Source organism: Saccoglossus kowalevskii, chromosome 10, assembly GCF_978046115.1.
Source record: "Saccoglossus kowalevskii chromosome 10, keSacKowa6.1, whole genome shotgun sequence".
Classification (NCBI taxonomy): Eukaryota; Metazoa; Hemichordata; class Enteropneusta; family Harrimaniidae; genus Saccoglossus; species Saccoglossus kowalevskii.
The window spans coordinates 9055774-9068522 of NC_140650.1; the positions used below are offsets into that span (position 1 = coordinate 9055774).

The 12749-nt window shown below is 35.3% G+C and overlaps 1 protein-coding gene across 4 annotated transcripts in view; it reads right to left on the bottom strand.

Moving 5' to 3' along the window:
- LOC100372896 (cytosolic purine 5'-nucleotidase-like) overlaps positions 1 to 12248 on the bottom strand; it is a 33585-nt gene extending 21337 nt beyond the window's left edge. Inside the window, exons 1-4 of one of the 4 annotated variants that reach the window (XM_002741346.4) lie at positions 12058 to 12248; positions 9280 to 9564; positions 8089 to 8165; positions 3592 to 3672 (exon numbers count right to left, since the gene is read on the bottom strand). In XM_002741346.4, coding sequence (XP_002741392.1) covers positions 3592 to 3672; positions 8089 to 8165; positions 9280 to 9496 — 375 coding nt within the window. In that variant the 5' untranslated portion in view covers positions 9497 to 9564; positions 12058 to 12248. Of the gene's footprint in view, positions 1 to 3591; positions 3673 to 8088; positions 9565 to 12057 lie in introns of those variants that run through there. The other 3 variants (XM_085504218.1, XM_085504220.1, XM_085504219.1) reach the window with 3 other exon arrangements.
- Between the last annotated feature and the right edge of the window lie 501 nt (positions 12249 to 12749).

A 12749-nucleotide genomic window follows, 5' to 3' on the forward strand; every position in this document is an offset into this window, starting at 1 on the left:
AAGTACATGTATGTGCCAAATTTGAATGAAAACTGACAGAGCACTTCCAAGATACCGCAAAAAAACCAAAAAAAACAAGATGCCTGCCAGTCGACCATCTTTGATCCAATTGCGAAATAAATTGTCATGGACATGTAACCTAACATATATAATCTATGTACCAAGTTTGAATGACAACTGACAAAGCATGTCCAAAATACAACATTTTCAAAAAACAAGATGGCTGCCAGTCAGCCATTTTGAATCGAATTGCTAAACCACTGCATGTGAATATGCCCCACATAAGGTACTAGGCACATGCAAAGAATGAACGGAATCGGTCAACAGGCTTCTGAAATATTACTATTGACAGACTGACGCACGGACGGACGGACAGACTTAGGAACTCACGGATGGTCGGGGACATGTATCCTAACGTGTACAACTAAATACAACATTTTCAAAAAACAAGATGGCTGCCAGTCGGCCATCTTTGATCCAATTATGAAATAAATTGTCATGGACATGTAACCTAACATGTATAATCTATGTACCAAATTTGAATGAAAACTGACAAAACATTTTCAAAAAACAAGATGGCTGCCAGTCGGCCATTTTGAATCGAATCGCTAAACCACTGCATGTGAATATGCCCCACATAAGGTACTAGGCACATGCAAAGAATGAACGGAATCGATCAACAGGCTTCTGAAATATTACTATTGACAGACTGACGCACGGACGGACGGACAGACTTAGGAACTCACGGATGGTCGGGGACATGTATCCTAACTTGTACAACTAAATACAACATTTTCAAAAAACAAGATGGCTGCCAGTCGGCCATCTTTGATCCAATTGTGAAATAAATCGTCATGGACATGTATCCTAACATGTATAATCTATGTACCAAATTTGAATGAAAACTGACAAAACATTTTCAAAAAACAAGATGGCTGCCAGTCGGCCATTTTGAATCGATTCGCTAAACCACTGCATGTGAATATGCCCCACATAAGGTACTAGGCACATGCAAAGAATGAACGGAATCGGTCAACAGGCTTCTGAAATATTACTATTGACAGACTGACGCACGGACGGACGGACAGACTTAGGAACTCACGGATGGTCGGGGACATGTATCCTAACTTGTACAACTAAATACAACATTTTCAAAAAACAAGATGGCTGCCAGTCGGCCATCTTTGATCCAATTGTGAAATAAATCGTCATGGACATGTATCCTAACATGTATAATCTATGTACCAAATTTGAATGAAAACTGACAAAACATTTTCAAAAAACAAGATGGCTGCCAGTCGGCCATTTTGAATCGATTCGCTAAACCACTGCATGTGCATATGTCCCAGATAAAGTACTAGGCACATGCAAAGAATGAAAGGAATCGGTCCAAAGGATTCTGAGATATTACTCCGGACGGACGCACGGACACGCGGACGGAGACCGAATTATAATAATAGACTAATAACAGACTAATAATAGACTAATCTAATATTAACAAAAATACAGGACTTCTAAATTTGCAATCCAATATATGGTCACAAACTTTATATTTCTATTTGCTATTTCCCATATTTATGCAATATTTGTATCTAAACTCAAGTAAAGTGCTTATCTTCTGTATTGTAAGCATGTGCAAGCTTATTTGTTAGGTGTTACCCACTGACACTCTTTATATTTCTATTTGCTATTTCCCATATTTATGCAATATTTGTATCTAAACTCAAGTAAAGTGCTTATCTTCTGTATTGTAAGCATGTGCAAGCTTATTTGTTAGGTGTTACCCACTGACACTCTTTATATTTCTATTTGCTATTTCCCATATTTATGCAATATTTGTATCCAAACTCAAGTAAAGTGCTTATCTTCTGTATTGTAAGCATGTGCAAGCTTATTTGTTAGGTGTTACCCACTGACACTCTTTATATTTCTATTTGCTATTTCCCATATTTATGCAATATTTGTATCCAAACTCAAGTAAAGTGCTTATCTTCTGTATTGTAAGCATGTGCAAGCTTATTTGTTATGCGTTACCCACTGACACTCTTTCTAACATTGTTTTCATGGTGGGAAATTAAGTGATTTTAAAATTTAATGAGAATATGTCCAACATGAGCATGTACCAAGTTTAAGAATATACTTGAACTATAACTTGAAGTGTGCCGTAAACAAGCTATCAGAGATATGGAGGAGTGGACAATTAGCACATAAAATCAAAAGCAAAATTTCAAGTCAAATGTGATAACGTGCAGACATTCAAACAATAAGTAAAATTAAGTAAAAAACAGGCGATGGAAGTGGATTGGACATGTGTTACGCATGGAAAGGAATGATATACCAAGAATCGCTTTAACATGAGCAAAAGGAATGTGGGAAGACCAAAGAAAAATTGGAGAAGAAATCAACCGGGATACAAGCCTTGGGCAGAGGCAGAAGTAGCGGCTCAAGACAGAGAAGCATGGAGAAGGAGAGATGCTGGCCCTATTCTCCACCACGAGACAAGGAAATAATGATGATGATAACTTGAAGTGTCAGTTAAAGTTTACTCACACTTATCTTACATGTGATCTGTTGCACGAGCTATTATGTATCTCATGAGGAAATCTTGCCATTCATGAATTCATTTGCAACCAGACTCACTCATGTTATCCTAAATGATATACTGTGAAATACTTTATTTTCACTGAAATTAATTTTCGCTGAAAAGGCTTTTTGGTTGTATTGTATGGAATTTACTTTTACTGAATTTTATTTTCACGGAATCATCCCTTTAGCGAAAATAAAGTATTCTACTGTATGTACATTTTTTTTTTCATATTTTGATTTTTCACTATGAACATTTATTACAACCTTTGAAAGATATTCCTACAAATACACACAGTTGTGTATTATGAAGAACATGTGACAAAAATATGAGAATTTACATGGGTGTCATAAATATAGTTGTATGACCACAAAAGAAGATTACCAGCAGAAGACCACCTTGGACATGTATCCTAACATGTATAAAGTGTGTACTAAATTTGAACAAACTACAGCATGCCACATTTTCAAAATACAAAATAACTGCCAGTCGGCCATCTTCAATCAAATCGCTAAACCACCTGACTCCGGACAGGCGCACAGACAAAGACTGAACAGGGACTAATGATCACTACTACAAAAAGTTTCTTTCCATGATTCTGTAACATATATATGCAAATCAGCATGCAATTAACATTTTGTATCCATCACAACTGGTAACCACTATATCTCCCACTAGCACTATGTGCCGGGGGATAATAAATCATTAACTTTTACTCAAATACACAGTGACACACTAATCCCAGTAAAAAGTTCATTGCCACAAAATTTCATGACAATTAAATTTCTCTATTTGTTACCATACTTTTTAGTTTTCTTTTTCTGTAATGTTCTCTTCTGTTACCATGCATAAAACTTGAATAAACAAGTATGCTATTTGAAATGTTAACATACTTAGGCTATATTATCCCACGTTTATGTAGAATAGACTGTCTCATCCAATTCCTACCTCCTTTTAAGATTTTGTCCAATTGGAAATGGAATGCAAGATTGTTGTACATTACTTACCTTAAGTAAATTACCAAACTCTTTATCAAACAACAAACCTCTGATAGGAAATGATGGATCATACTGGAAGTTCAGCAATTCCTGAAAGTCAATCATCCAACACAGATATTCATTTAAATGATAAGCTACATAACCAAACACAGTTGTTAATTTATTTGAGCAACAATGCTAACACCCCTCAACTTCCTTTTGAGTCCAGATTTACAGTAAAGATGTAAAAATGGTGACACATTTTAGAACTTTTTAAAGGGACCATATCAATGAGAATCATTATTTTCCATCTAAATGTAAGCAGCTGTTTTTGAAGTTCAAGAACAGTTTAACTTGTCAAAAATACATAGTACATTATTAGAAATTATTGTTAAATATAATATCCTTAAAGTGACAGTATGTGTGATCTTTAGCTTGTTGGCTGAAATGAGGTGGGGAACACCTTATACATGTTCATGAGCAAATCTTGTATACCCTCTGGACACCCAGGTATATTCACCACCTGGCAACTATCATGGTGAAAACAAAAGCCAAAAACTCTCAGAATACTGTCATTAGTTATTGAGACTCTCACGAACAGTGTATGCAACATATATATATTTGGTTGCTAAGGATCATTTCAAAGTTGAATTTGTACTGTTTCCTTTACTTTAGCTGATTCACCGGCTCTTCGACCGGCGTTCCACAGCAGCTTGCCCAGAGCCTATAGAAATACATGGTACAGTAGTGCGCATCTCAGCAACAGAGAAAGTTCTGTAATATAGCTCCGCCCCAAAGATAAGCAAAACTGCACTGTTACTGAATTTGACTGTAAGCAGAATGGGGTTGGATAGTTGTAAAATGAGCAAGAGCTACACTTGGACAACTACAACACTATTAAGGTAGCGAGAAGGTTTTGTGACGTTTTTAAATAAAACATTCTCTATCCGTTGTCTCGTTCAGAACAGTAATTTAGGTTATATATATCAAAAGACTGAGTATAGAGGTGCAAGTTCGCACAAACTGGACAGACATTGTTTACATAATTATCACGTGACATCAAAAATGGCGAACCTTGTAAAAATGACTAAGTACGCGATTGCGAGAGCACACTGCGGAATTTCCTGGTGAAATTTAAGTTATGCATTGTCCGTAATCAAGTCCATTGAAATGCGTCTCGGATAATCAAAAGACCTATTATTCCGATTTCTATGCAGGTTTGTTTTTTTGTCCCCTAATTATTTCATACTTGGCACCTTTAACAGACTATTATTCTGTGACAAAGCATTTTCTTTAAAAACCCAGACATATTTCGCACCATCATTATCTTTTGAACGATAACTGCGAGTTTGAATGTCCTAGTCCGAACGCACTTGATTTGGCGGCGGTCCCAATGAGTCGTTCTCGATCAAAACTTCAACTCGAGAAAAACGCGAAAAACAGTTTTGGTTAATAAACACTGTAGATGTGCTGCATTATTATAAATATACACTAAAAATGGCCAAACATATTAACCACTGATATCATAGAACTCATAAAGAGTGTCAGATAATGAATAATTTCAAGCTCGAGCGCGAAAAATGAAGAAAACTGCTGGCATTTGAGTCCGTACTCCAGGAACGTTCGGATTTTCCATTGTTATGCAAACGAACAACGAGGGATAATCCTCTGACAAACATTACTGTCCCACTGTACACGCTGACAGTTTACAAACAAGCTAATCCTTCAAGTGTCTCAGATAAGACATCTAATAAAACGGTTTTCATTGTGAAATAAAATGGCCGATGTTTGAAAAAAAATTGCTGTGTCAGAGTGCGACACTGAGTGGCAGATTTTTCTTTGCCTCGTCTGTCAACGCTTTCTTTCTTTTCTTCGCCATTGCGTTAGAAAAAAAATGTATTAGTAAAATAGAATATTGACTTGGAAAATAAAACGATTTAAAAGAAAGTTGTGCAAAGTTACAGTACTCCTTTCGCACAACCTCCCGCCCGCTTCCGCTTCCGAATCACCTTTTTCTCTCGCTTTTGCGACCGCTTGTTGAATTCGACCGGACAATTTCCGCTTTTTTTTCGACCGCGCAAACCCCGAAATATCACCGCCCACCTGCTCGCTCGCGCGCATTTAAAATTCGGACTAACAGAATAATTTCCGAGGTTCACATTGTCTTATAATTGTCTTTCTGGTTTTTATAGATGTTGAACAGCTGACAAAAGTTCAAATACTTTTTGTTTTAACTATATATAATTATATGCACGCAACCTGACCCTTTGACCTCGATTTGGCTTGGACTGAATATTTTATTTTAAACAATATTCTGACGTGAAATACAAAATGTATTTCAACACAAGTACGACAGGGTTGTCTTGGGTTTCTTTCCTGATTGTTGAGTCTTCGCAATGTGTTTTGTATAATTATTGTTGTTTCCCCCGATGCTGAAGGACCGTAAAGCTAAATGGCAGTTACATGCATGGGCTGAGTGAGAGAAAATATTTCTAAGCCTAAAATAAAACCTAATATTACACCTCTTTGTGTATTTGTTAATTTTACATATGTTTGTCATGACAGTATGTTTGTAAATATCTAGAAAAATCTCGTCTTTCGTTGATAATTTCGATTGTTTGTTTGGAATGTCGATCCCCGTTGGTTTCTCCATACTGAGTTTAGGAAGGGCGTCGATCAACACCGTGACAATCAGCCGAGAGAAGACAAACATTGACCGTAATTCATGGAGATCATGTCCGTAATTTGTGGGCTGAAACCCCAAATAATTAATCAAGTATTATTATTTTAATATATATTTTATTTTACATCGCAAAACTAAACCATGCCCAAAACAGAGCTAGAGTTGTTCGCGGTGAAACAACCGCATTGAAGACGATGCAACTTCAGCTAGCCATTTCTTACCTTGAAAAAAAAAAAAAAAAATCGAAGAGCATCGGGGAAAATATTAATAATCATCCTTATCAATCGCTTGCTTTATTTTATTCGAATCCATGAAATTCACGATTTTTTTACATTTGTTGGCAACTTCCGCGCTAAAAAGGATTGAAAATGTGGGTGTGGTTATTTTGCAAAGTCCTGTTGATAATACGGACAAATATGGTTCTGTGACCCAGTTCGTGCTCCGATCAGGTGACTCTCAGCCAATCAATGATGTTGTAACAAAGCATATTTGACGCTAATTGAAGGGTCGTCGTACAATCCAATCACCGGCGTCGATTCACATAGTTGTTTGTGCTGTGACAGGCTTCAAAATTATTAGCTGAAAAACATATATTTTGACAAACTGATGGAATTTGACCTTAGTTCAAAAAGAAAATACTAGGCTAAGATACATTAGAGCTCACGCGAATCAGTTTTCTCTGCAAGTTGTGAAATAAAGTAAACCAGAGTAGCGTCGATGATTTTCAGCCCTGAAGGACTTTGAATTGTTCATCGACTGGCCACCAAATAGTTATGGCTATAACTAAATTTGACACGTTTTTCATTTAAGCCCAATAAATTATTCATACATGTCAAGCTCTGTTCGATTTTTTCAGGGCATGTGGCCGTTTTTAGCCGAAAATATTTTTTGTGGGAACACTTTTGCGGTACGTATACGGTATAGACCGAGCTCATTCAATGATCGTGACTTAATTTTAAAAATTGAATGTCAAATTTTACCAGACGTGGACCGATTTTTGGAATTAATCACTAACATTTCCTCGTTTCTCTGCTCTGTCAAAAGGAGTTACCTAGGCTTTTTTTCACGTAACTGTCTCATTAAAATAAAAATAAAAATATTACATCTAGAACAAGCACCCAAAACACGTAACAAGAAGTCCCAGGTTAGTTGCTTTCACGATACAAGTGTAATACAGCTATTAGATTTGAAGTGTCGTTCAGAATGTAATAATAGTTAATACTAGTTGTATGTTCACACTTTACTATCAAAACCACCATTTCGACCACCCATGTGCCAGTTTTCAGTGTTTGGGCGAGCGGTCAATGTTTTCAATGAGCGAGCGAGCGAAAAAAAAAACGCGATTAAAATGCGGTCGGTTTCCGGTCGGACAAGACCGCGTGGTCGGAAATTAAGCGATAAGCGGTCGATGTAAAAGCGGAAGGTTGGGCGAAATGAGTACTGTATGACCATGTTTCTCCGACGAAGTCTCTACTGACAATAATGCTGACAATGGACGTTAGATAAACACGCATTGTTTGCAACTGGAAGCTTATCACCCGTTATATCAGAATCGTCAACAACAGAGTATACAGATAAGATGTTATCATTTAATTCCTTCCAAAGATAAACACTATGCAAATATCCACGAAACGGCAGTTGTAGTCTTTTCTGCTAGTGTTTTAAAACACTAATTTGAGCAACGTTATTTCGCAATTTCGATCTTTTGTAAACCTGGGGTGATGTATCAAGGTCTAAAGTAACCGTTTTATCAATTTTTGAAAAATCAAGAAAAAAGTGAAAATTTCCCTTCTCGCTACCTTAAGATATCAAAACTGATTCTACCATCCAAAGTCATGTCTTACCTGTGGATATCCAATAGATAATAACCTCTGTATGACCAGATTAAACCCCAATGCTTCATATTGTGGTGATTTATACACTAATAAGAGATAAAGAGAATAAGGTATCATAGAAAATTAGTTTACCAAGCCAATAAACAATAACAAGTTTTTGCAAATGAGAATAAATTTCTCAAATAACCACTTCATCATTGTAGTTTAAATTGACAGTACTAATTGTAAGGGAACAAAAGGGAGTTGTTGTTAATTAAAATGTACACACAAAGGCCATGATGATACTTTCACAAACTTGCTTGATTTTCAAAAATGTTCGATTGTTTGTTTTTCTCTCATAGCAGGATTGGTTAGCACTGCATCATATTTTAACCCCTTTTCCACCAATTTAATGGGATTGCACACGCTTCACTGGAGTAGCATGTACAGGAGGAATAGGAGAGGAAATTGTTTCATGGATCATGATTTTATATAGAAAAAATGTACATAATTTGAATCACATTTAATGAATGCAGCTTCAATTTTGTAATACCCCCGGTATATTTCGCGCTAATATTAGTTTATTGAATTGTCTTAACTTTTCCAATGATATTTCGCAAATATCAAAAGAATGTTACAAACAATTCATTAAAATAAAATTGTTACTGTACTAAGATTTTGAAAAACTTGAATATACATTTGTATTTTTTCAATGGAGTGCTTGCACATGAGAGGGGTAGTTTAGGGCTTGGTGGTGAAAGGGTTAAACATAATAGAGATTGATTACATATGTTTTACTGTTTCAACTCTGACAGGCATAGACTGCTCAGATCTACCACAATGTAGTTCAAGCAGTTGAGGGTCCTGCAAAATATACACGGACGTGGCGAACCACAAACGTAATATCTGAAATGAGAACAAATAACAGGTAAGTCTGAAATGATCAGACCATTTCAGAGTGCATCAATGACACGCAATTAATCAAGAAATTCATTAATATATAATAATAAAGACAGTAGGATATCAAGTAACAAGTGTCCATACAGTTAAACGATGCAGCTTATCATTAGAGTACCTTATCCAAACTATCACATGCATTATGATTTTTCAATATAAAATAACTGATGTATAAATAAAATTTTGAATTTGCCATTATTACCATTACCCCTACTGTCCAAGTTTTATAACTATATCATTTGCATTGACATATGTAACACTTACCTGCCAATGTGTAATCCATATCAAAACCAAAGTACTTAATCTTCTCAAGTCCAAGACTCCGGTTGACAAACACCCTATGTGCTGGGTCTCTTCGAAACCTCTTGGCAGTTGTTCCATCACTGTACGTCATGGTTGGTCTGTTATTGTCCATTACTGAAGAATCATAAACCATCCAGTCATCAAAGGAAACATGCTTAGTAACCAACCTATGAGCCATTTTATGCAATCAAATTGTGCAAACACAAGCAGGAAACTCTAAGCATCAACACACAAAGCCTTGCAATCCTACAAATTATAAAATGATTTATAAACTACTTTTAAACACTCTACTATAAGGATGTACGATACAGTCTCACTTTTTCATTTTATCTCAGCAATATTCTATTTTTTCAATTTAGTTTTTCCACATCTGTATAAAGTTTAAAGAATAGTGGTCATCGCACTGCGACCTGTTTGATATAGCAACGTACACAGAGCGTTTAAAATATACTGATTTGTTTACATGAAATTCAAACATACGCTGTGTGACAACCACCACACGCCATGAATCTCTGCGCAAAACAACAGAAAATCTCAACATTTTCAGAAAAAAGTATCACCTATAATAAGAACATTCTCAATGTCTTTGTGAAACTATATTGAACATCAAAGCATTTTTATTAACACATTGCCCGCTGATACATCTTTCCCCATTCCTTTCGACTGGAGACTTTCAGTGGGCAGTATGTTAAAGCACTATTCAGCCACTATGATGCTACACAACTTTAAGAAGTGGTTTCCAAGCAGCCTACAATCTGACAGTATATAGTTTATTTCTTAGTATCTTACAATTTGAAGCTTAGGAATCCAACAGCCCTGGTGTGTCTATTGTCATGGGTAAGTCATATTTTTATGATCCAGCATGCATTAAATGCAATTTTTGCCTTGTGCACACTTCTATTACAGAAAATATGATATGTGCAATAAAATTTTAGAGAATGGCTTAACCTTTTCACCACCAATTCCACAAAATAGTTCAGAAGATTGGGACAAAAATAGCCAAATTTTGTCTGTTGGCTCCAAACTTAGGGTTCATTCCAAGAAATATTGAAGAATATAAGAAACAAAAAATGCAGAAAAATTTGGGCGAGAAAGTCCGGTGGTGAAAAGGTTAAAACCAACACTTGTGGGCTGCTTAGAATCAACTGTTGAAACACAGCAAAGGCAAAGCGTGCACAAAAAATCAACTTAAATAGATAATAAAGATTATTATCACAGATAAAGATTAATACACAATCCATTATTAATCTCAACATCATTCTTTAGCAATGTAGAAATATGCCAACAGCCAGTCAAAAAAAAGTACTGGTACTTAAGTAAAAACTGGTTACAGTAATATAATTTTGGGATAAACACAATGCCCAGTTACTTTTTCCTAATTCTCATTGCTACATTATCACTGGTGAAATTGTATGCATGGTTCATAACATATGAAAAAGAATTTTATTGAAGAGACCAGCGTAAAATTCAATGTCAAAATACCTGGTAATCCTAATGCAAGAATTTTTATGATGATGATTTATGTTTATTATCTCTTTTTATAAAGCAAAGCATTCAAGTGGTGGACTTTTTGAAATGGGGTAGTGAGAGATACTAGCAATTTTATTGACGAGATATATTAATGTGTTTTTTAATTTCAAAAATTTTAAAAACAGATGATGTTATCATGCAAGTCCAAAGTAACAGAATTTTTACTCTTAAATCTTATTTAATTTTATTGTGTCTATATGATTTTAAATCACAGATACAAATTTGTTTGTAGTCTAGGAGCATGGTTAAATTTACAATTATAAATGTATTAGTAAAAGTAGACATTCATCCAAGCAATTCAAATGTGTTTTTGAGAAATGCCAAAAATGACTCTCTATCAATTTTTATCCAAATTAGCTTGATATTTTAAGTGACTGAATAGAAATATTATTATTTTACATTCCATGTTATAAATAGCACAGAATTGAACTAAACTGAATTTGTAATGTGTATAACAGCTGGATACAATAATTCATAATGTGTCTGTATTTTTGTTTTCAGGTACCCACATAGTTTTGGGTAAGAAACTCCTTAATGTACTTAGTGGGTTTCGTCAAAGTAACCAGCTGATATAACTGATAGTACAAGTTCAATGATTCTCACAAACTCTGACAAACAACAGTGACCTAAATACAACCCAAACCACAATTTGCATACAATTGTACATATTATTTGTTATGCTCGGCTGCAGCTGTTTTTTAAAAAGAAAATGTCAACAGACGAAATATTTAGGAAGGGAGAATAAAAGTCACAGAACTACTTGTAATGTTGAACCATGGAGCTAAAAAAAGATCTTTTTTTTAGCTCCATGGTTGAACAAACTGGTCCAATGCCTTGTAAATATGTTGATATTGTTGTAGTGTCACTGTAATGGTGACATGGCGTAAATTTGGGGTCCGGCCTGGTGATGTTTTTAAGGCGTCAACATACGGTTTAAAGTGCGCACGTACACAACTACAACTTTTTTACCCCAAAGAAAATCATGATCAAAACATTATATAGGAATATTTGAATTATTTTGCGAGACGAATACGAAAAATACTGGGACATGGTTCAACCGGCCTTATTGAATTACAGTCCCAGAATTATGTATTTCATAAGTATTGTGAAACTACAAAAAACAGACGACACCACATATTATTGGGCGATCATCATAAAATATTATTCTGTATGATTACATGAATTCGATACCAGAATATATTAACCTACCTCAAAATTATGTAAGTTTAGTATTACTACAGTATCTTTGTGCGCGGTCCGTTTCTCGGGTCTTTGTCGTATTGTGTCGTCAGCTGTTGTTCAGGTCCGGCAGGTTCCCAAAATCGTTGTTCGCACTGTTTACAAATTCAGACCTGACGGTTAACTCAAATAAACCTAAGCCAGAAATATATACAGTAAAATAAACCCGCAGCTCAGAGAATCGCAAATAACAAATAAATGGGCAAAAAAGTATAAATACAGTGTGATATTCTCGGGAATACAGATAATTAAAAGTATCCGGGATGTCTTACAAAAGCGTCTGACTTTCACGGCTTTTGTTTTGGCGGAGTGTTCTATTCATATTACGTTATTTAACGCGTCGGAAAAAGACATGTCACTGCGCATGCGTAATTTATTTGGAACTGCGAACTTGAGCTACGCGCTCAGCTGATCGGTATGTGATTAGATGTTTTTTTCCAAAATTCATGAATGGTTTACTAAATTTCCAAATACGTGAACTTTTCTTGTAGGATGACTTCTAATTTATCATATTTTGATGATAAATTACCGATACAAGATATTGTTAGTTATGTTAATCACGTACAATGTCAAGTTCGGCAGAGGAAATTAAAACAAAAACAAAATTGTAAAACAATCATAGCATAATCACACATATATGTTGTTTATTTGCCTCTAGTTGA